This window comes from Orcinus orca, chromosome 9 (genome assembly GCF_937001465.1).
Source record: "Orcinus orca chromosome 9, mOrcOrc1.1, whole genome shotgun sequence".
Taxonomy (NCBI): Eukaryota; Metazoa; Chordata; class Mammalia; order Artiodactyla; family Delphinidae; genus Orcinus; species Orcinus orca.
The window spans coordinates 99,138,847-99,163,205 of NC_064567.1; the positions used below are offsets into that span (position 1 = coordinate 99,138,847).

The following is a 24,359-nucleotide window of genomic DNA, read 5'->3' on the forward strand; positions in this document are numbered from 1 at the left end:
TACCATGGTTGAAGTGATGGTTAAAAGATTAGTGTCCACGATGATCACGGAATGCCAGACCAGTCTGTTTCTCTTTGTTGTTCTTTTATAGCTATAACTTGACCCTAGCTGGTAAAGTGGCCTTTTCATAAAACTTGCATGTGTAGGTCCCTAGGACTTATAATTGCCACAGCAAAAGTAAATACACTGCCAGTTAAATTCTGCCAAGGCCTTTATCTACTTATATTTACTTCTACTATATTTGGGTAAGAATCAAATTCATTGAACTAACCTTTAGGAAAGAAAGGTTGTAACTACTTTGCATGTAGGTAATTTCCAAATTCCCAAGGACCACCTCACAGTTATTGAACATCCTCTGGAGGCTGAGAAAGTGGTCTTCAAAAGTGCCCAACTGGGTGAGCTTGTTACTTGTCCCTTGGCAAACTGGAAACAAGAGGAAAAAAGGTATCACATGAAATGCCAAGTAGAAGAGCAAAACTAAAGTAAAACGATATTCGCGATCTTCAACTAACTGCACACTTCAGTGACTTACGACATATTCTGATCGAAGGCCACTCAGGACAAATGTGACAAAAAATGTTTAAAAGTTTATACAAGGTGCAGTTCATAATAAGGACTAGTTCATCTCTATAATGCGTGGAATTGTTTAAAACTGTTAAAAGTTCAAGGGGCAATAGATGGGAATTCTGTGAAAATCTTTAAGATAAAACAGTCTATAAGAGCTTTAGTAAACAAAAAATATATCATAATATGCAACTCAGCATTACAATGATGAGTTAACAACTATATAATGAACTTTTTACTTTGCAAAAAATTGCATGTCACATTATTGCGTGCTCAAAGAATATTTACAAACGTATTTTCTGACCATAACATTGTACAACCTAAAATCAATGACAAGAGTGTAAATTGAAACCCACTGGCTGGAGATGAAAGATATTCTAAACGAATGCACCAAAGAATGAAATCAAATATTATATAACATTTAGAAAATGACGACATGAAAACATATATTTAAACAACACACTCAGCTACTAAGAAACCAACACGCCTTTGTGTTTGCCTACACTCCAAGGAGCCCACCCACCCAGGCGCAGGTACGAGGGTTTTGCATCCCCTGCCGGGATGTGGCCTTGGCACGGTTAACTCCCTGACGTTTCCAGGTATCAAACTTAATATAGGAAAACATTTTAAATCAGGGGACAAAGTTAGACTATGAAAATACGTTTGGTAGTCTATCTTTAAAAGCAAAGGAGAGGATTATAATAAAGCCATGTTTATAAACCTAGCTCTTTGAACAACATGTACAGGCAAGCATAAGAAAACACAGAGGTTCGGGCCTTTTGAAGCAGGGAGCTGTTAAGGGACTGTACTTTGAACCCAAATTATCGTAAGTGAAGAAATATGGCCCCTGGCTTTGGAAGTTAGATTCAGACCAGGCCAGGCTCTTCCACGGATGCAACCTGCAACCAGGTGGTTGAGAACACCACCAAGGCCAGAGTCAATATGCAGGGACTCCCTTCAGGAACTCTCCTCAAGTCTTCATTCCTCTTTGATAGGTCCTTCGTCCCCTTCCCACAGAAGTGTTCCGAAGAGCATCACCGTCCGCTCTTGCATTTTAGTGCCACGGCAGCGAGCCCGTGTTCAGATACCACACAATCAATGCAAAGCATTTACACCAACAGTAAATATGAAGCAACCCTTACTTCCTCTTTAACTGTGTGGGGATTTCCCTCTTTTCCCCTTCTGTGGTCTCATTCAAATCTGGTGGTAGAGAGAACGTTCACACGGGAACTGCGATGGCCCACAAGACAGAGCCCCCCCGGCAGTGGCCCCAGGGCACAGTGATTCCATCACTCTTCCAACCATAACACGGGATGGACCCAACACCTCTGGTTGCTTTCCCCCAGGAGTGTGGACCGCTCTGACGGGAACCTCAAGTTGGAACCGCTGTACACAGTTGGCTGCAATGCACGTGGATGGGGCCAGACTGATTTCCCAATTCTGAGGTCCTTAAAGATGCCACCACCAACGGAGGTACAGGGTTTTGACGATAAAGGGTGACCTTTCTGTCGGCACACCTTGGAACAAAAGCTGCCTTCCAGCTGACAGACCATGGTCTCTAAATTTCAGCCTAACTGGTCAGCTCTGGTCTAGGGAGCCCCAAGTATCCATCATGCCCTTCACACCAGCCAGGTGACCAGTATTGACTAGAACTGGGTGTTGGAGCGCAGTTCTGAAGCGTTTCTTCTGTACACGGAAGGATGAAAACAATCCCAGCTACTTTCATTTTAAAGGATCAGGGGTACTAGCTTGTAAATTTCTCTTCGCTGAACCAAAGAATTTTTATTATTAAATCACGCAAAAGTGACTTTCATCAGTAGAAAAGGAAAACATGCCATGTCAGTTTAGCCTGTTATAGAAGAAAATAATTGCAAGAAGACTGTAATTGTGTTGTCCTTCACTCATTCAAAAAGTGCTGAATGAGTATTTATTTGATGAATACCTACCATGACCCTTCACTGTTTACAATCAGTATGAATTACTTTTACATTCATAAAAGATCCTGTATCTGGAAGATAATAGCAACATTACACATTATGGATAGGAAGGTTAATTTGTAAAACATTCTGAGAAGCAACTGGACAACCTGTGTAAACAAATAAATATGCTTAAATTCCATGTCATGATGTTCTACTTTGGAAAACCTATTTTGAGGAAATAGACCTAAACTGTCAGGCAAGATGTTGATTTATTTTTTGATAATGGCAAAAAATGGTCCAACCGTCCAACATGTTTGTCCTTGAGAAAAAGCAGTTGACACCTATTTGATTCAGCGTAAGGCAAGTCCATCTTGAGTTCTGTTCTGGGGTTAATTACTAAAGTATCAAAAGAAAATTTTACAAGGCTGTTTCTTCTGAGGCCTCCCCTGTCATGTGCCCAGAAGGAGACAGCAAATCTAGGGTGAGGATGGGAATGGCCTGGCCTAGGTTTCTTGACTGAACAAAGTATAATCTTGGTTCCAGCTTTATACCAAATATCTCATGTTACGTAATATAAAGCAGTGAGAAAATTTCAATGTGAGAATATTGAATCAGTCATATTAAAAAGTAAAAATCACTAGCTAGTGAGGCAGATTTAAGACAAAACTGCAAGAGTGAGAGCGCTTAGCTCAGCCAGGAGAAAGTTTCTTGGTCAGCCCTTCATCCTTATGCAACACTGAACGACTTCCCCGAGCTCTACGCCACGCTTTCCTCAAGTACTGACTTGGTGAAAACAATTCTGGCCTCCCAGAATGGTTCTGGGGATGGAATGAACACAAAAGCTTCAACTTTCTTTTGCTACGGCTAACTACTGGGAACTGTGACGGTTGTTTGACATAAGGTGCCTCTGGACAGACGTTGGGGGCCCCTGTGGACGTGTCCTTGTCCTAAGGTGCTGTCTGAACTGGGCATGTTTGAATCTGCCGATTGGCTTACTCAAATACTGGGCATTAAACAGAGTTACTTTATTCTTTGTCTGAAGAATATTTATCCAATCCTAAGAAGAAAGAAAAAGAAATACATTGTACATTAAGAATTTCATTAAAATATGCATTTAGGCATATTTAAGCAATTGATTCAAATAGAAATTTAATATGACCTTAGGGCTATGAAGTTGAAAACCAGACAATTAAAAGTGTTTGTGTCAAGCTCCGTACAGCATACTAGGGATTTGCTCTCCCTCCTGCAAATGTGAAGACAAATCCTACTGAACCAAGAACAGTAGGGCCCTGCAAAGCACTTAGCTTTTCACCTTCACAGTTTATTACGACGATTCATAAACGGACAGAAGAGCTAAAAGAATTGTACTGTTAACATCCTTAAAGTAGCATTTTACTACGTTTACTTTATCACGTAGCTATCCATCTTATTTTTTTGATGCATTTTAAAGTAAGGTACAGATGTCGGTACCCTTCACCCTGACATGCCACTGGTTACAGTTCAACATGAGTGGACAGCTGTTGTCGAGGTAATATCACAAACAGTGAGATAATCAGTCTTAAGTGTAGCATTGATGAGTTTCAACAAATGCATGCACCCGTGTAACCTGTTACCCCTGGAACATCACGGTTACCCTAGGAGCTCCCTCACAGCCCCGCCCCAACAATCCCTGCCCCAGACACCACACACCGTGATCTGTTTTCACTTAGAATAGTTCTGCCTGTTTGGGGACCTCGTTCTCCTGGAATCACGCTGCACCGTCCTGTGGTGTCAGGTCCCCTGCACAGCAGGCGTTTCTGAGATTCATCCTGGTGCCAGGCTTCACGTGGCTTCCAGGGAGTCTTACGGGAAGTTATCTGCGTATTACACTCGGACAGTAAGAGCTGATCCAGAGTCAGGCTGTTCTTTTTCTCAAGAACCCCCCAAATTATCTTAACTGAAAATAAAACAATCTGCCTCCTTTAAGTCTTGAGATACCCCTGATGTGAGGGGGAGAGCCTGTGGCTTTCCTGTGTCAGTGTGGGAGTGGGCCCTTCTCTCTGCCCACAAGCCCGGGCAAATGTGTATGGCTGATTAAGACACAACATGAAAACAGGTTTCTCCAGATTTCTCCAAATCCACTTAGACGCTTGTGGAATTGCCTAAGTAAACTCATAATTGTTTTAATTTGTTTTCTCTACACTTCAACGGCAACCAAAGTCACTGGGCTGTTGCCAATCTATCCCCTTCTCCGAAGTTGTCTGTTTTCACTCTTACCCCATTTTCCACAGAGCACCTCATTTTGAAGCAGAAATCACATTGCACTGCTCTTGGTTTGAACGATCCAGGTTTCCCAGTATCATCAGAACACGGGACGGGCCCCTGCCCGCGGCCTCCCCACATCCTCTCAGGCTCCTTCCCCCGTCCACCGGCCCAGCCACGTATGTTCTCCCCCGACACACCCCCCTGCCCCCATTTCTCCCCGGCGCCAGGTTCCTGCTCCCTTCAGGTCTGTTCCATCTGCTTGGAATGCTCTTCCCTTTCTCCCCAGCTCTTTGCATCTTTGTCTCCCTTTTTATCACTGAGATTCCAACTCAATGGACATGACATCCCTTCAGAAAAGCCTGTCTGGAACCAGAATAGCTTAAGTCCCCACCATTGCATTCTATCACATTTTCCTGATTTTTCTTCTTAGCATTTATCACTACTTAAAATTATTATTTGTTTATGCAAATACACACACAGAATGGGGAGAGGTGGAATATGTACAGATATATCTCGTTGGACTGACTGCTGGGATGTGAATACACATGTTGCATTTACATTTTAGACGTGGAAGCAATGGGTCAATGGTGGCCACGTGACCAAAGTCTTGGATGACTTGACACGGGTCCCTCTGCCTCTCCTGTTTCCGTGTGTCTGGTGGTGGTGGAGGAGGACACAGGATGTCTCAGAAGACTGCCAGTCCTCACAACTTTCTGGAGGGTTATCGTAAAATCTTTCTAGGCTAGGTAACATATTTGATTAAGCTTTAAAAGCCAGAGGAAGATTTTGCCCACTTTCATCCTGAAAAGGTTTAAGGAAATCTCAAATAAGATATTTACATAATGGATTTAAAAATAAATAAGGAAAAGATACTCCGAGTTTGCTAGAGGTTTCATCGTATCAGGATTTATCATTTCTTTTGCCTTATTGAAACTGTATTATGGTGGCAATTTCAAAATGTGCATGTATATACATTTCAACTATTCAAAAATGCACAGAAATATGACAGGAGGAAAATACACCAAACGCTGTTAACAACAGTCTTTTATGAATAGTGGGATTCTGGGTTTTTCTTATTTCCTCCTTACAGTTTCTCCATTTTTCAAATTTTCTATAGTGACCATATAGTCCTTTATAATAAAACATTATCGAGGAGATAATTTACAAAAATCTGTGTTGAACAAGGCCAAAAGAAGGACATTTATAATAAAATACACTTCATAAAAATGGAGAAATGATTTTCAAAGTTTTGCATGTTAAACGGCTTTATGAAAGCGGTTTAAAAATTAGAAATAGGGGCTTCCATCCTGGCGCAGTGGTTGAGAGTCCGCCTGCCGATGCAGGGGATGCGGGTTCGTGCCCTGGTCCGGGAAGATCCCACATGCCGTGGAGCGGCTGGGCCCGTGAGCCACGGCCGCTGAACCTGCGCGTCCGGAGCCTGTGCTCCACAACGGGAGAGGCCACAACAGTGAGAGGCCTGCGTAACGCAAAAAAAAAAAAAAAAAATTAGAAATAACTGAATGAAGTACTATATATAGAAAGTGTTAGAAAGGCGAGTAAGCTGCAGCTTGAGCACATCAGTGTTGTTCAGAACAGCTGCATACGGCAGCCCCTGGGAAACGCCACGCATTGCACACACATGGTTTCTCCTCAGATGATGACAGAAGTGAAGAGTTCCCAAGTTCCATTTTCTTCCTGATCTATCAATACATTTTTCCATTTCGGGGAGCAGAGAGTAAGTTTATCCCATAGAAAAATGTTATAAATTGTGATTACGGCACCTGACTAGCCTGTGAAACTTATGTAATACACACAACAGTTGGTAGGAAACTAGATCTACGGTTCAGTTATAATGAAATAATTGGGAGAATAGTAAGAGTTAATACAAAACAGTATTTAAGTTTTCACTGTGTGTTTAATCAAAGGTTGTGTGGAAGGGGAAAAGTCTCATTATGATTTTGAAAAAGATGTTTCTTTATTTTCCAACACTTTATATTTTATCAGGAGTTCCTTATATTTTATCATATGTGATCTCATAACTAATAAATAGTTCTCAGTTTGTAGGCGTCCAAAGACTGTTGTCAAACTGAATTTCAATCTACATTGCAACTTGCAATATGCACATGTAATACTCAGAAAGTCCTCTTAAATACTTGATGATTTGCCACGTGCGTTGTAATATGCCTACTGGACTAAACATGCCAAGCCTCGGCACGTCCAACACATTTGCAAACTCAGGTAGCTCTAATTAAGTTCACAAGCAGAAGACTTTAAAATGACACCTATTTTATTTTTGAGTTGGGGCACAGAATACCCAAACTGGTTGACTTCCTTCCTCCTGATTCTCCTCCTAGCCATGAAAATAAGCCCAAGCCCAGTTTATGACTTTTAAAAAATATACTGAGTTAGGACACCTGTGCATAATATATCCGCTTTCTTGGGAGTTAACTGATGTTTATGAATCCCAGGAAGGCCCGGGAGGGATTGTGGAAGGTTTCCAGTGACAGCATCAAACATCTGTCCTATCACTGTGAAGATGGTGATGTATCATTATGGGATGATCTCCAGCCAGTTATCGCAACCCTCTGGGTCTCGGTGTTCCCACTGGTTGAAATCAGACCAGCTTGATGCATTTGACAGGGTAGTTGTGGGAAGTAATAAGATCGTGGACATGAACGTGCTTCATAAATCACAAATCTCTCGAAATACAAATCACATCTGACACTAAGGCTTCACCATAGCAGTCTTCACAGTAGCCAAACCACTGCAGTCTGTTTCTGCTTATGTGTCTTCAAGGATACCAGCAAACTATCCCCCCACTTACCCCCCCCAGGATTTCTTTTTTAAATGCATTCCACAGAATTGGATGAGTTGTGTGGAAATTTGGGATGCTTTAAAATTCTGAAATTAAAGATATCCCTTTTCGTTTTTATAGGATGCTGTCCAGAGAATGGTCCTGACAATGGACATGAAAAATCTTGAATCACAGGGCTGACCATCAATTCCATTTTTATAGGTAGTTGAATGGCTGGTAGATCAGAAATGAATTGTTCCTATTCTGGAATACCAGGAATGGGTTTGGACCGGAGAAGATTTCAGAAAGCCATACTCATCTTTTATTCATTCAGTCCAATACATCTCTTTGGAGTACTTGGCAACACGTTCTGTCTCTGGTCATCTGTATTTTAAATACATGGACATGTACTGAATGAAAATTCATGGATGGATGAACGATACATGTCAGATTATACATCAGAATCTGTATCAGGTAACATAGAACTAGACCTCTGTGGGACTGGAGTGTTCCTTGATTGAATGTTAAATGCTGAGCAGGGTACACTGAGGAAAGGACAGAAGGCTGGATTTGGTTTAAAATCTCTCTATGTGGAAATATAACACGAGTGAATTCAGTGTGTCTGGCTGTTCCTTTCTAGATATATTGTGAGTAAGCGCCTCCTCCCGACCCGGGTTCTGTTTTTCTAATCTCCTGGCTGCGGACTATTGCTTACTCATGCTCAGGGCTCTCTCTCTGCACACAGGCATACTTCTGAAGTGAGTAATGCCACTTCCCCTCCAAAGGTCCGCTGGCCAGACCACTGCTTGGACGCTTTGCCCGCATAGCGATTTTGGTGCTTCTGACCCATTTCTTCAGAGCCCCGGCGCGTTCTCAGGTGATGACTTCAGCCCGACCGGCGTGGGGCAGCACAGAGTCCACAGTAAGATTAGTACTGGACACTGCACAGTTGCAATGACAGTTTGCAAAGCTCTTCCTCAAGAAGGCGACCGCGGAGACCTGCCTGTCACCTGGACGAGGAAGGGCTAGTTATCCTCTCTCACCGCCGAAGCACCCACTGGAATGGGATGGTCTGCCCATCCGAAAGCCAGGAGACTTGAAAGAGCAGGGAAGGACAGGGGGTGGGGTGGAAAAGGGGACGCGGGTGGTTAGCACAGAGGAAAGCCCAGAGGAGGGCTGGTTAAGGAAGTGGGAAATGTAAAATCCCAGACGGGGCTGGTGTCAAAGACCACTGCTTGAAACCAGGGTCACAACGTGACGTGACGGTTCAGAGCCTGACTTCAGACTTCACGCTGTCCCTCACCACCTCTCACCTCTGACTCGGCCTGACCCTCTTCAGCAGAGACCTGGTGAGCAGAAAGCAGCAGGAAGGCTGTGGCGAGCTCACGATCGGTGTCATTCCCAGCAAGATGGCGCCGAGGTACGGCGGGGCAAGGCTGCCACGTCCCCACCCAACTCACATCCCTTCTGCTTTCCATTCTGCTCAGGCCTGCATGACTCCCTCTAATGACAAAGGCTGGGTAACACGCCCCGCAGTGGGAGCTGTCCCCCTGGAACTCATCCCAGCCTGGCCTAGGAGCGCCCTGGCCTGGGGAGCCATCACCTTGGGTGTCGCTGGCCGCCGAGTGAGGGTTGGTTCCCTCCTGCTCTGTGGTCTGCACCAGGGCCACGAGGGCTGTTTGCTTTTCTGATCATTCACTTCTTCAACTAAAACCTATCTCATATTTAATAAAATGGTTCTATAACAGTTGCCAGGAATGAATTCGAAGTGCTCACTGCCGTGAAGAAATGCGTTAGTCCTCTGGGGAGATGACTTTACCTATGAAAGAATCACAGGACATCCCACAGCCAAGCGGTGCAGAGCCGCTGAAGGAACCCAGGTCGACAAGAGAAGTCGCCAGCCGTGAGCTACCCGGGAACGGTCCTCGCGTTTCTCACCGTCAAGCAAATGAAGCCACGCCACCCCACGTTCCCAGTGAAGAGCAGGCTGCCTACACGGGCCAGGTGCTGGGCTTGGTACTTCACGTACCCAGTCACACAATCTGCTACACGAAGAAAATAAGGTTTCTTCCATTCCTCCTTCCCCCGCTGCATTCCCCTCCTCTGGGCCACCTGGGGATACAAGTGATCCTTCCTGGGTTCTTTACAGCTTTCTCTACGAATCACTTCTCCATGCATTCTTCTTATTGAAGGAAATTCTGGAAAAGATTTGTAATTTGCAAGGAAAGGTTTCCAATCCAGAATGGGGGGGTAAGGACCTTTCCGGCAAGTATTTCTCTGCAGAAGCACTGTGTTTGGGTTCTATGCGGCTGTGCGTGCCTACCCTCCACCCCAAGATGGTCTGAATGTCCTTTTAAATTTTTTCATCTATTATTACTCATGTTTTAAAGAAATCAGTCTCTAGGGCACAACTGTGTTTCAAGGTCATCTCTCTAAACATGCACACATTTAAGCTGGTTTACTCATGAGCATTAGAAAAAAACCCAAACCCAAACCCCCCACCACAACAAAAAACAAAAAACGAAAACCCAAAGCAAATGACGACAACGAAAATCCAAAGAAGGGAGTAATCACTAAGACACAGGGAGAGGCCATGACAACAGTGTTTTCTTCTGAAAACCGAGATGCTCCCAGCACCGCCCGCTGTGCTCCCTGGGCAGCACGGGCCACGGTAAGGCTAGGTCTAGTTGCTCAGCTGCCCCGTGGCGTCTGGGATCCGCCCGGCCTTTGCTGTGTGAAGACTTCCAAAGGCGGCCTTTGCAGAACCGCAGGAAAGCCCAGAGGAGACGATACGCAGGAGGTCACAGAGGACCTCTGACACTCCTGCGGGGGAACCTACAGGAATGGGGATCACGGAAAGGAAGCAGAGGTGCAGAAGGAGGCTGGTCTACGGGGGTGCTGCTTGGGAAAGGGTGGATTGGGGGGGGCGAGTGTGGAGGGGACAAAGCTAACACGGCTGAGATTTCTAAGCGACTTCTCTAGTCTGAACTTGCACTGTGCTGCTTCAGGTTGGAATTGCTCTCTGCGGGGGAGTCATCGTATCCTTTTTGCTGCTGGGAACAAATCAGAAGCGGTGAAAGGAGAAAAGTAATCTCCCTAAAAAGACGATGGGCTTGATTTCACCCACGAGCAGAGTCTGCCGCTTGCCTGTTTTTTAAAGTTACTGAAACATGTCGGGTCCTCAGCACAACTATTTGAACCAGTGCTTTCCTACTCAGGTCATAAAGGATTTGAAAAGTCAGAAAAGGGGCAAGTCAACCGCCCCCCAACCCCCACCGACTTTTACAATGACTTGTCAATGACCAACGGCCCTGGAGCCACAGGGACTGGATAAGAACTCTGGTCCCACCACTACGGAGGTCACTTCTCCATCACATTGAGGCTCCTTTTCTTCACCTATAAAATAGGGACTCTTGGGAGGATGCAGTGACACGTGGTAGACTCAGTAAATATTACTACGACTTGAATCTGAGTTAAATCTGGACTGGGTCCAGTCCAATGAATTGCTTCCTTCCTTCCAAGCACTCCCAGAGGCTGACCCCTCCGCCTTCTGCTCACATGGCCATCTGTGGCCTGGTGAGCAGCCGTGGCTCCTGTACTGAGGCAAGGGGCAGTTGACGCTGACCACAGCTAACCGGCCACGGGGACGAGCCCAGGGCTTGAAAGCGGGGGCATCTGGGCCCGTATCTGACCAGGGGGTCTGTGCCGGCACTTAAGGCTGAGGAGGCCACACCTACTGTGCGCCTTTTAGAAGAACTCCCTGAGGAGGGCTCCAGCTTTCTGCTCAGAACATTCTCTGCTGTTGTTATTTTTCATTTAGAAGAGAGCCTCGCCTGACCCTTTGTGGTGGTTTTGTAAGTGCGGTTGGATTTGTGTGCTGTGTGTATGCACATGTTTTCAATTAACGCTTGTTTTAAAATGAACCATTTTTTTCACTTACTCCTACTTAATTTAAATATTCCTTTTAAGTTTCATTTTAAAATGGTCCCAGTGGGGGAGGCCTGCAGCCTCTCTTTCCTTGGTTTGCAGTGTGACCCAAAGCCCACCCCAATTCCTGGGCTCAGTGACTAGGAAATACTGACTCAGAAATCACTAAAAACTTCTAAGTTAACTCAGAAGAAGCCGGAGCCAACTTTCTGCCACAGAAGAATCTTGATTTTGCTCAGATACTACTGTTTCTAGAACATATAAGCTCTCCACGAGGAGCTAGCAATTCAAGGTAATAGTTTTCCTACAGAAGCATCTGCTATTAGATGGGTCACGTGCCTGGAAAAATGCATGAACAAGTGATGCCAACCAGAGCTGCCTCTCACCCTGCAGGTCTGAGTCCAGAAAATACAGTCTGAAGCATCCTGTATGCTGGTCCAGAGCAGGGGCTGGCAAACTTTTTCTGAAAACAGCCGGAGTAAATATTTCTGGGTTTGCAGATGACAGGGCCTCTGTCCCAACACTCAACCCTGCTGTGGCCCAGAGACAGCCACAGACAACAAGCAATGCCAGCCAGGCCCCACCGTGCGCCAATAAAACTTTATTTGCAAAACAGGCAGCAGCTGGATTTGGCCCCTGGGCTGTACTTTGCCAATCTCTGTTTTAGAGGAAGGCCTGACAGAAGGTGGGGAAGCACGTGATTAGAATTCCCTTTATTCTGTACTTTCTAGAAGATAAACCTGGTTAAAGTGAGTCATTTTGCTCCAAGGCCAAACTCCAGAAGGGTTTTCTTAGGGTTAAGCTCTTCCTATTTTATCCTCAGCTAAATAGAGGAAATGAAGATATACGGTACTAAGAACTTATAAGGAAGTGCGGGGCTGGAAGCTGTCATTTATGTGTCTGGGGCGGTGAGGTTACGGTTCTGTGTGAAGTTACGTCATCTACTCTTTGAACTGGACATCAGCAAGAGGGAGGGGATATGGGGATATATGTATATGTAGAGCTGATTCACTTTTTCTTTTTAAATAAATCTATTTATTTTTGGCTGAGTTGGGTCTTTGTTGCTGCGCACGGGCTTTCTCTATTTGTGGCGAGCGGGGGCTACTCTTTGTTGCGGTGGCTTCTCTTGTTGCTTAGTTGCTCCGCGACATGTGGGATCTTCCCGGACCAGGGCTTGAACCCGTGTCCCCTGCATTGGCAGGTGGATTCTTAACCACTGCTCCACCAGGGAAGCCCTGATTCACTTTGTTGTACAGCAGAAACTAACACACCATTGTAAAGCAACTGTACTCCAATAAAGATGTTAAAAAAAAAAAAGAACTGGACATCCATAAGAACTCCATATCCAGGAACCCTGGCTTTTTCCCTATTCACCACAAATGGTTATCAAGTCCTGCTGGTCTTTCTGAGTGACTAAGAGTTTTAATCTTGCTAAGAGAGTTTGCGTAGCAGCCCACTCCTGACTTACAACTCTATCCCAGAATTAGTCCTGACACTGATCTGAAGCTAGACCCATGATAATTTCCTCTGACTTAACACAGATGCAACTGGCCCTGCAGATACTGAAGACAACAGTAGCCTCTCACTGCTGTTCTCACCGCAGTGCTTTCCCCACCCTGACTCCACCTCCCAAGTGCTCTTGGGAATTCCACGTGTGTGGTCTCCCTTCACAGCTACACCCTCCAGAGAGGCTTCCCCATCAGCTTCTCCTCCTGTCCTGGTTCCTCAGCCCCGGCTGCCTCTGTGGATGTGCACTTGCTCATACTTGGGTGGTGAAGCGTTCTGTTGTTTCACAGCACATCCTGTCTCTTTAAAGAATAATATGTCACCCGAGAACGACAGCAAACATGCTGTTTCCTTTGGCTTCCCTTTTAGCTTATTACGCTGAGAAATTCAGCAAGCAATAAGGGCTGAATAAATATTGCTAAACTACTATCTGTACTAACATCATATATGAGTTTTCAGCAGACTTGCTTCACTCCTTTAAGTTTAATAACTAAAATGGCAGTTGGGCAATGAAAATGGAATCTCCACTGCATCTATTAATAGTAGGGCTGACAGTAAATTCCTCTCAGGCTTGGATGAGGAAGTCGTTTTCCTTGCTTGGGTCTCTCTTAGGTTTTAGTTTCTATTACATCCTCCTGGCCTAATGGAATTGGATTTGCTCCTGACTGCAGGTACAGAATTCTGTTGTTGAAAGCCCACTTTCTGACTGAATGTAGTTGGGATTTAACCAGAGTGATGTCTTCCAAACACATGGTCTGTTAGAATAACAGACAAGAAAACTTATCATTGCCCTCCTTGCTGCATTTTTCATGATTACCCAAGGGAATACATAAAAATAACTCACACAGGGGATTCACAAAACACACTTCGTATCTTCTTTTGAAACAATTCCTACCTCCAACTTCTCTCTTCTGCTTTTCTCTTACTCACAGAAGATTCTCTCCCTTGCTCAGCTTTCTAAAATAGCCTTCATTTAAGCTCAATGACCAAGGTGAAACTGCTCCACCATGAAGATAATTCTAGGCCAAAGAATCCTGGAGTGGGGTTTCCTCATCTCTTAGTGGGAAACTATTTGCATTTTTTCCCCTTGGGGAAAATCGGAGACTCATCTCCTGGAGCCACATATGCTGCTTTTGATCACTGTTAGTGTCTTGCAAAATGCAGGTACTGTAAGTGAAGTTACAAGGCTTCAGCAAGACGGCCTCCGCCTGTTTGCTTGTGACTCTAAGTCACTCCTGGTCGTTAAGGGAGAGCAGTGGGGTGACGGGGCTGGAGCAAAGTACCTGGGTCTGGAAAACCACCGCACGTGAAAGCTGCTGACCCGCACTCTATGTCTAAGTACCAAATCCAGGCTCAACCATTCACTCCAGGAGACGGGAAAACTTTTTATTTGTTCTCGTGCCAGCCCGGATTCTTGGGCTGTCCCATTCAATCCGACAGAACATGCTGACAGACATCAAGTCATTCCTGGCAACCTGGGGCCCTGCAGGTCCCTGCAAGGCCAGTGCTGTGTGAGGATGGCGTCCAAGGTCTTTCAAATGGCCGGGGGGCCTAGGTGCAATGGACCTATTTCAGTAAGTTGGTAATCTGTAACCTGAAGTACTTTTTGGGTTTGTTTATCTTTTGCTTTTTCAGCTGACTCTCTGGTTATTGAGGCCAGTAACCAGAGAAGCGAAAAACTGTAAGTGTGCGCTTTATGGTTTGAGGACTCATCATGAAGCTGTTTAATCTGGCACGTGGTCCAATCTGCAGAAAGGGGCTGGTGGCAGCAGAAGGGGTTACCCAGTGGGGCTGCAGGAATGCCTCCAGTGAACCCATTTCTACCCTGTGGAATGGCCATGCAAACCAGACTTTTCTCCTTGAAGCCGAGATAGTTTCCTACACAAACATTTCTTTGTAAGCTCAGTTAACTTTTACAATAATTTGTGCTTTTCGTTTAGGAACTACAGATGTTGTGTGGGTGTTGGTGAGGGGGCGGGAATGAGAGGGTAAAGGAGCAGGGATAGAGATCCTCCCCCTTTGGAAAATGCTGTAACACTTCCTTGCATGGAAAGAACACATCAGGTTTTAGAATTACTGAAAAATTTGAATCGTTTGTAGGACGACGAGAGAAAGCCATGGCTCTTTGGTTTGGGGGAGGCCAGACTGGGCCACCTCCCAGCATCCCTCCCTCCTAATGAGACCCAGATCTTTGTGGCATGATTATCTGGAATTGTAATTTTTATGCGGGAAACAGTCCAAAAGTTGGGGTAGCAGAACCTAGCCATTCATCAAATGCTAGCTCAATTAGCAAAAGACATACAAAACCAAAAATATTAAATAGCAATTGGGAGCAAGTATTAATGTGCTAAGGGACAGGGGAACTCTTATTAACTAGATAATAATTTAATTTTCACTGGTGAATGGTTTTTACCACTAGAAATACACATGCACTACCCCCCACCTTAAGTCTAGTCACTTCTTATTTAGTGTTGATTTGAAGTTAAAAGGGGGTGTTTGGGTATTACTGGATGTTTGTGGCTGTTTCATAGGACAATTCCTAAGTCAATTTTATACCCCAAATCCCACAATACTTTTCATATAATGAATGTCATATTCATTATACCCTCATCCACTTACAAAGAGAATTACATTTACAAAATGCATTATACTTCGCACTTGCAATTAATTTCAACTTTCTAATTCATCTCTACCTAATACTTAAGCTACTAAAGAAAATCAACCTAATAAGGAAACTACTGAGAATCTAGCCCACTAGGATGAAAGCCCCTTGTGACTGCACCCCGCTTAGCGAGGGCAGCGCGGGGACCGCTTCCCTTCAGCGTTTGTACGGCAGATGCCCACTGGACACCCGACCGCCGTGTGTAGGGACCAGCGCAGAGGCTGCCTGTGGTGAATGCTCCTGTCTGAGCGCAAGGATTCCAGCTCCGATGCCTGCCTTTGAGCCAGCTCTGAGGGGACCAGTGGGGTCACCCCAGGCAAATTATTTCTGGCTCAGCCTCGCTTTCCCTTCTCTGTAAAATGGGGGTAAAAGTGCCACCCTCTTGGGGTCGGTGTGAGGATGAAATTGTTAACATCTGCAAGACCGTGTCTGCTCACGGAGGCCATCGCTGTTATCATTGTCACCAGCGCTGTCACTGTAGCATCAGTGTGTGTCAGGCACACGTGAGGTCCGGGCACACGGCTGAGATAGGTCTGACACTGTTCCTGCCTCGTGAAGCCTGCGCTCCAGTGGGGAGACAGACAGACAGCCACCAAATCATGGATCAGTTTGGTGCTGCAGCGTGGCTGCGAGTGGGTGTAGAGGGTCGACCCTGACGCAGTCAGAGCGGCCCTGGCAGGATTCCCTGAGCTCTCGGCCATTTAGCTGAGCTCTTAAGGACAAGAGGAGCTTGGCCAAGTGTGGGGAAGGGCTTGGGGAGCTTTCTCGTAGGAGGAGCTGCGATTGTGGAAGGCTCCCTGGCAGGACATGAGCCTAGCAGAGATGCAGCCCAGAGAGCAGCGAAAGGGGAGGCAGGGGGGCCGCCGAAGGGCTTGCTGCTGAGGACTTTCCATTCCACTTTAAAGGGATGAGAAGCCACCGACAGGTTTCAAACAAGGAGGAACACGCTCAGATTTGTGTTTAAAAACTACCTGCAGTGGGAGATCAGCTCGGTGCTTTGTGACCACCTAGAGGGGTGGGATGGGGAGGGTGGGAGGGAGATGCAAGAGGGAGGGGATACGGGGATGTATGTACATGTAGAGCTAATTCACGTTGTTATACAGCAGCAACTAACACAACAATGCAAAGCAATTATACTCCAATAAAGATGTTAAAAAAAGAAAAACCCGCTGCTTTTTGGAGCAGGACCTTGATGGTGCCCCGAAGGGGGCGTGTCCGTACGAGGTCCTGTGGGAGGGGATGTTCTGTGCCAACATCCTGGTGTTGCAAGATGCTCCACTGGGGAAACGACATAAAAGGTTGCACTGGGCTTCTCCGTGCCAGTTCTCACAACATGTGAGTTTCCACTTTTCCCAAAACAAGAAGTTTAATGACATTACTTTTTCAGAAGCATAAGCTGTAAGGCAGAAGTCTGGCAGGAACTGTCATCCTTAGAATGTGTCAGCTGTCGGAAAAGCCAAAGCCCTAGGCTGCAGCCCAGTGCTGGTGGTCATGAGCCTGGCTTCTGGCAGTGCCCCGGTGACAGGGGACTCTTCACCTTTAAGTGGGATATCAATAGCTTGTAATTTTCAAACGCTGCGAGTTTTTCTTATAAAGAGGAAAGCCATGATTATTTTTTAAAGACTACCATATCCTTTTTTTTTTTTAATTGGGGTATAGTTGCTTTACAATGTTGTGTTAGTTTCTGCTGTACAGCGAAGTGAGTCAGCAACACGTATACACAGATCCCCTCTTTTTTGGATTTGCTTCCCATTTAGGTCACCACAGAACACTGAGTAGAGTTCCTGTGCTACACAAGCACGTGGTTTCTACAGTGCACAAGAATTATTTTTCTCTGTGCCATGTCGCACCTTCGTAAAATTAAATAATTTCCCTCTTTAACTTAAACAAAAGGCCTTACTGCCCCGCGGAGAAGGTCTCCAGAGCAGGGTGGGGAGACCAGTTAGGCAGCTGCAGAACAGTCTAGAGCCTCAAGACGCAGAGTGGGGTCTGCAGACCGGCAACGCTGGCCTCGCCTGGGAGAGCCCGTTAGAAATGAAGAGTCCTGGGCCCATCGCAGACTCGCAGAATCAGAATGTTAATCAGAATCTTAACAAGCTCTCTAGGAGATGCCCCTGCACGAGCTTTCCAAGCCCGACACTAGCACGGTGGCAGGTTCACGGGCAACCCCCACAGGTGTTAGAGTGTGAGTCCACAGAACTGGGGAGAGCTTGTTATAGAAGCACAGAAGAGGCCTTTCCAAGTAAATATCTGGATTGTTTTGAGCTCGTCATGCAGCAAGGAAAAACAAAAGGCCTAGATAATAGGGAAAGTCCAGACCAGGCGACAGGGGCTGCCCGCCTTGCATGGAGCTCGGGCTGCAGATGACAGCGGCGCATCCTAGGGACAAGCAAGGTGGTGATGGCTCCTGACCGCCAGCCAAGTGCACTGCCCACAAGGGTCCGTCCTTTGAGTTAGTTACGCCGCGTCCAAACCTGCATATCATGACAATGCAGACTTCAAAAAAGCCCCCAGATCCATGGTATTCACATAGGACCCCCTATAGCTTTCTAACTGGAGGCCACAACCAAAGGACATCCTGAACAACATCGTGATTGTAGAGTTTAAATGCGCAATTTTGAGATTCTGTAAACACCAACCATGTCAAACAAGTCTCCAGAGCCCGGGTCCACACTTTGTGTGGGGTTCAGCCTCCATCGTGAATAACTGAGCCAATTTAAGGCCTACATGCGCCTATACAAAAACCTGGTAGAGACCTGAAACGTACTGATTTCAATAAAACATGCTGAAACAAAGCTTTCAGATTTGATGGAAGTGGTATGGAATGTCACAGGGACATTCTGTGCCAACAGCACAGGGGGAAAATATCGACAAGTCTGAACATTTTAAAACCATGTCTGATCTAGAGCAAAGAGTTTTCCTGTAACTGAAGCTATAGCTTTCCTATTCATGTCCCTATTCCTTTATGCACGCTCTCTAATTAGGCTTTAGACACACACACACACACACACACACACACACACACACACACACACAGCTTTAATTCTGTGAGCTGGGCAAGTTCAGTTGCTCTCGTCTTTCATTACATTTTCCCCATATTTTGATCCCTCTCTGTCTTATCCTATAGGCTTTCCTTCTCAGAAACTGCATCTTAGATTTAAACTGACACTGACATTTATACCAGTGAGGCACTGCAGCTCTAAACCTCCTCTTACAAAGCCTCATGAAATGCAGCCCATGATAGAGATGGGGGGAAGCTCTTCAGGACAGCGCCAGCAGTCGTCTGTTACATAAGTAACCTCTGAAAACACTTCACATGGAGGTACACTTCAAGCATGAAGAAATGCATTTGCCCACAGACTCTCTTCTAAACAGAAAGTAAAGACCAAAAACCGTAAGAAGAATATATCCTTTCTGGGCATATAGTCTTGAGCAGAAACATGCAGTATTTTTAGTTAAGTTTTCCTCATGTTTGTTTATCAGAGGAATGATGATGCTGATTACTATAAGTGCATTTTGAATGTTAATTTCTTAATTGCTTGAATAGATATTTATGGGCAAAAAATACCTCTGCCTTCACCACAGCATCACCATCATTCCACAAGTTCACCTGAAACTTACTAGGTCACACCGAGAAGGGTCTGTAGCCGCCCATCACATTTTTTCCATACAAGAGATTTGAGACACAGCCTGGTAAAACTGGAGGAACCAGGTGGGTCATTTTCAATATCTTCTATAGGAAGCCAGTAGATTAAAAAGGAATTCGTGACCTAGTCTAGGCCATCACTCTAAAACAACCCAGCATGTGGATTATGTTAATGTGATCTTTGCATCGAAGGTGTGCTACTGTAAACAATTAATTAACCAATCAATTAATCTGTCTGTCACCATATACTGAACACAAGGCACTTGTGCACTGGCCCCTGCCCTGAAGGAACTCCGTCCGTGGCAGAGACAGGACGCGATATGCTGGAAAGAAGTTACGGCAACTGCTCAGGCTGCTAACTCTCAGCTAAGCGAGGATAGAGGGCACCTTTAAAACAAAAGCTTCCTAAAGGATCTGATGCTTGAGTGTATTGTGAAGAGTAGCTTTTCGTTGTGCAGAGGAACACAGGGGAGACAGAACAAAGGAACGGAACATGAGAAGACTCGGAGGGGGCGGGAAGAAGCAGGGAGACACAGGTCCATCCGCTGAGCGAATGCCAGCCCGGAACAGCAGCTCCAGGAGTGAGCCGGGCACTGATCAGAAGCAAGGAGCACACAAAGCGCTGGCAGTGGGGGGAGGGCATGTGGCTGGCTGGCTGGCAGGCAGGGGCCGCCATCACCGTGCGCGCTGCCAGAGGGCAGGGAGGACGAGGCCCGGGTGCCACAAGGGAGGCTAAGGGCTGGGAGCAAAGGAGGCCAGTGAGAGGTGTGGGTGTTGGGGTCTCAGAGGCGGAGCCCCCTGGGTCACGGTGAGGTCTCAGAAGGCTCTTAGGGAGGAGATGCCCATACTGCTTGTCTCACAGAGTACCTAAGTAAACTGATATCATTTCTTTCAGGAAGTGGGCTCACACCCACCCTCTAAATCTTTTCGGGATGGACTCTAAGGGTCTGAATTGACTTAAAAGAAATCTAACAGTGTATCTATTTAATTTTTAAAAATTGTATCGCGTTAAGACATTTCACGTTGAGACCTATCCTCCAAACCGGTTTTCAGCGCACAATACAACGCCACTTGATGGGATCGGACGGCAAGAAGCCCCCTGCGCAGAACAGAGCCCGGCAAATACGCTTGTTAGATGTCCGAGTTAATTACAGCACACACTCGACTGCATCACTGAAATACCTTTTTAGTCTGGTAACGGGGAGGGCCTTCTAATATTAAGTTCAATTAATTGACGTTATCCAGGAAAGCTTGGTAATCTAAAACAAAAGATAAAAACCACCCATTATGCTGCAGAGTGGTGTACTTCTTGTCTGTGGTGATTCTCTGAATGGAATTCAGATAGAGAAAGAAAGTAATAGGGGTGGTGGCGGGGCGGGGGATGGAGCGGAAGACAGCCGCAGAGAGCACGGCCCAGCCCGCTGGCTACGAGGACGAGTGCAATCTCTAGAAGGGCAGGATCTTCTGCTCTTCTTGTCACGGAATATGCAAAGATGTCCAAGACATTCCTCTAATGGCCAAGCCACTGCCTGACAGGAAGAGATGGCACGATGCCATGGAGGGGACACGCCCTACCTGCCCTGGTCCCGTGCGGGGAGGGGCAGTCCCGTCTGCTTTTGACCTCCTCTGTTGAAACGGCTTCCCAACGCCAGCGGCAAGGACAGCAGGACAGCCTCGTCCTCGGGTGCCTGATGGAAGAAGCTCACCTTTTCTCTGGTATCAGAGTTTCATCCCCAAACCTACTCACGACTGTGCACCCAGAGGTCTGGATCGCATGGGGTTTCCAAAGAGGACAGCGCGAAGAATTTTTGCTTTAACGTTCAACTGGGGGCTTCCTTACGCTAACGGTCTGAGACATTTCCCTATGTTGTAACACTTGGATCAGGTTCATGGAATCGTCCCCACTTTCAAAACAGATGACCTCTCACTAGAAGATTCACTTATCTCTTTCCCCTCAGCCCCATAAATCAGTCCAGCAAAGTCCTAACTTGTAACAAACAGGCAATTCACTCGACCAGACAACACAGTTATCTAATCTCCCAAAAATGACACCTGGCAAGTTTCTAACCATAATGCCATTTGCCTCGTTTCCATCAACATTTCTTCTTACAAGCAATATTCATAATGCCTTTTAAGTCTGAAGACTCCATAACCAGTGGAAAATAAAATAATAATAACTGGCAGCCCGTGACAAGCAGCCTCTGTTCCGAATGAGTGTTTGAAGATTACCAGCGAAGTTCCCAGGAAAATGAACGAGCTCTTGCGTCATTCATCAAACGTTCACTGGCCCCAAATGCGCGCCAGGCCCTGTGCTTGTTACTGGAGGGGTGAACGGTCTTCGCCCTCACGGAGCTGACAGTCTGGGAAGAAAGACCGATGCTAAATACAGCTGGGGATTCCTGACACCACCACTGATGAGCTGATTTGCAGGGCAATGAGTAGATGCCTTTCCAGATGGGTCGTAGCCACAAAAATGTCCTCATGGAGGTCATATATTCTTTTCTCTATCAATGTGAACGACTTTCAAATGAAAGAGGGGAAGCGATTATTTGTCCAAGAAAGCACGCACTTCCTTTTACTATTAATCAAGTTGCCCAACACCCCCGTGGGCCCCTAACCTGGGAGATGCAGCCGCTGCAGCGCGCTGTCACACACGGCGGGAGGACGGAGAGACACAACAACGCAAGGGAAAAACCCAGAACGCAAGCCTGCTCTGGCCAGGTGGATGGCCTTGGGCCCATCCAGGATCACACGAAAGAAAAAGCGTCCCCAGTCATATCTAGCCACCCGATTAGAGCACTGACCTCAGCAATACTCGTACTCCAGGAGCTCAGGACACCGCATCTCAAGCCCTGGAGGGCTTTTGTTAAAATATACCACCAACAAGGAGAGATGAAGGAGACGGGAGAGCTGGGACAGGGCGGTCCCCCAGGCCACGAGGCAAAAGCAGACACCACGTTGTCCAAAGCTGCAAAAGCTTGGAGCAGGTGAGAGGAAAGGCACGGACCAGATCTCAACTACAGAGGCAGTCTCCGAACCTTTCCCAGAGGAGTTTCAGTGGCGCGGTGAGAACGCACGGATTATATTCTGAGGAAATGCACACACTGGCTAGGAGGAGAAAATGCACAGTGACAGTCTCTTCTCACGTTTGCTGGGATAAGACCATCTCTGACTACATTGCAATTTGAAATTCTAGTTTCCAAGGATTAAACATCTGTTGGAGATATACAACTTTAGAGCCAACATTACTTCCATATAGTTTCCCCAACTTTACTCAGGCATCATTAACAAATAAAAAATATATCTATTTAGGATGTACAATGTGATGATTTAATAACACATGTTATGAAATGATTGCCATAATTAAGTTAATACATCCATCACCTCACAGTTACCGTGTGTGTGTGTGTGTGTGTGTGTGTGTGTGTGTGGTGACGACACTTCAGATCTACTCTCTTAGCAAATTTCAAGCACACAAGACAGTATTATTATCTATAGTCACCATGAACTTTTAAACACTCCAAAGGCTGCATTGGGATCAGACACTTAGGTCATATCCTATCCTATCAAAGAAAGGGAGAGTCTGATGTTGAATTCTGAGCCTGTAATCTCACTGTGTTACATCTCATGGGAAAGGACTTGCAGACCATCACACAGACTGTGCATGCAGAGAACAGAGTACTCAGTGTAGTATTAGAGAAGGCTTTCAAAAGGCCTGCATTTCACAACATTCATATTCTTATCAGATTAGACAATATTATGAAATTAAGGTCTTAATAATGATACCTTTCTTTTTTTTTTTTTTTTTTTTTTGCGGTACGCGGGCCTCTCACTGCCGTGGCCTCTCCCGTTGCGGAGCACAGGCTCCGGACGCGCAGGCTCAGCGGCCATGGCTCACGGGCCCAGCCGCTCCGCGGCATGTGGGACCTTCCCGGACGAGGGCACGAACCCATGTCCCCTGCATCGGCAGGCGGACTCTCAACCACTGTGCCACCAGGGAAGCCCAAATGATACCTTTCTTGCAGTAATAAATGTAGTAACACTTTAATTGTACAATGAGCAGTGGGGAAGGGCAAGTGCTTGCAGGCTTACCTGAACTTCCCACGGACCTCTATTCTTTTCTCCTTGCCTTTGGAGGAAAGGTAGGATTTGTCAAAAATAAAAATAAAAATATTTTTGGAGTGTATTTTTAAACTCTAGCTTTCCAGTAAGAATTCGCAAAGTGAAACCACCAATTTTCCTGCCAGTTTGGCACTGAGAGCACATTTATGGGGACGATTTGGGCCTTCTGATCTGCCACTTCAGCGTCCCGCCACCCCTGGCGCCTTCCCGAGCTCACACCGCTGACCCCGGGGCTGTGAGTGACTGACTGACTTGCCGCGTGCCGGTGGATGTGAACTTTCTGTGGGGCAGGCACTGTGTCTGCTGGACTTGCTGCAGCCGTGTCACTGACACCTGGTCGGGGGAGGGTGGCGGCTGATACAGGGCTGACCCCATGGGAAGCAGCTTCCCCGACAGTGGGCGGACCTGTTCCTCAGTGACCTGCTGGGCCTGCCCTGCTCTAGCATTTCTGCTGAAAACCTGCAGGGGGAACTTCCTTCTAAGTATTTTATGAAGACAAATAAAGGATTCATTAATAAAAACTTAACGTGCTGGAGACTTGCGAAGCTCTCAACGAGCTGAGAGCGCACGTGCGGTTCCAACGTGCATTTACAGAAGGCTGGGGGCGTCAGCCCATTTCCTTGGTGTCCGTCAAGGGCATCCTACAAAATGCCTGTGGACCAGTCTGAGAAGGTGGCCCACGGATGGTACCTGCTGCGGAGGGTCTGGGTGACTCCACAGAGCTCCTACCGTTAGGACAGGGCCGTGACCCGGACGCACGTCTCCCCTCACTCAGTGCCTGACCTCCAGGGTCGCCCTGGCTTTCCTAGGACCGAATGTTCCTCCACACAGCGGCCACGGCCAAAAGGCCTTCCCTTTTGACAAGCTGCCTTGTTTGATTCTTGCAGCTTAACTGTAACATGCTTCTTAACTGTGGAAGTCAGAGAGGATGGGTTTTCCCAGAGGAAATGCCCCTCCCTTCTAGAATGTTACATA

General features: G+C 46.3%; 1 protein-coding gene across 4 annotated transcripts in view; it reads right to left on the reverse strand.

Annotated features, from left to right (window-relative positions):
• Positions 1-24,359, reverse strand: part of EGFR (epidermal growth factor receptor) — a 192,954-nt gene that overhangs the window by 62,108 nt on the left and 106,487 nt on the right. For all 4 annotated transcript variants that reach the window (XR_007479257.1, XM_033411328.2, XM_004283008.3 and 1 more), the window contains exon 2: positions 272-423. Coding sequence is in view for 3 of the 4 variants with exons in the window: in XM_033411328.2 (XP_033267219.1) it covers positions 272-423 (152 nt within the window). In the remaining variant the exon portion in view is untranslated. The remainder of the gene's footprint in view (positions 1-271; positions 424-24,359) is intronic.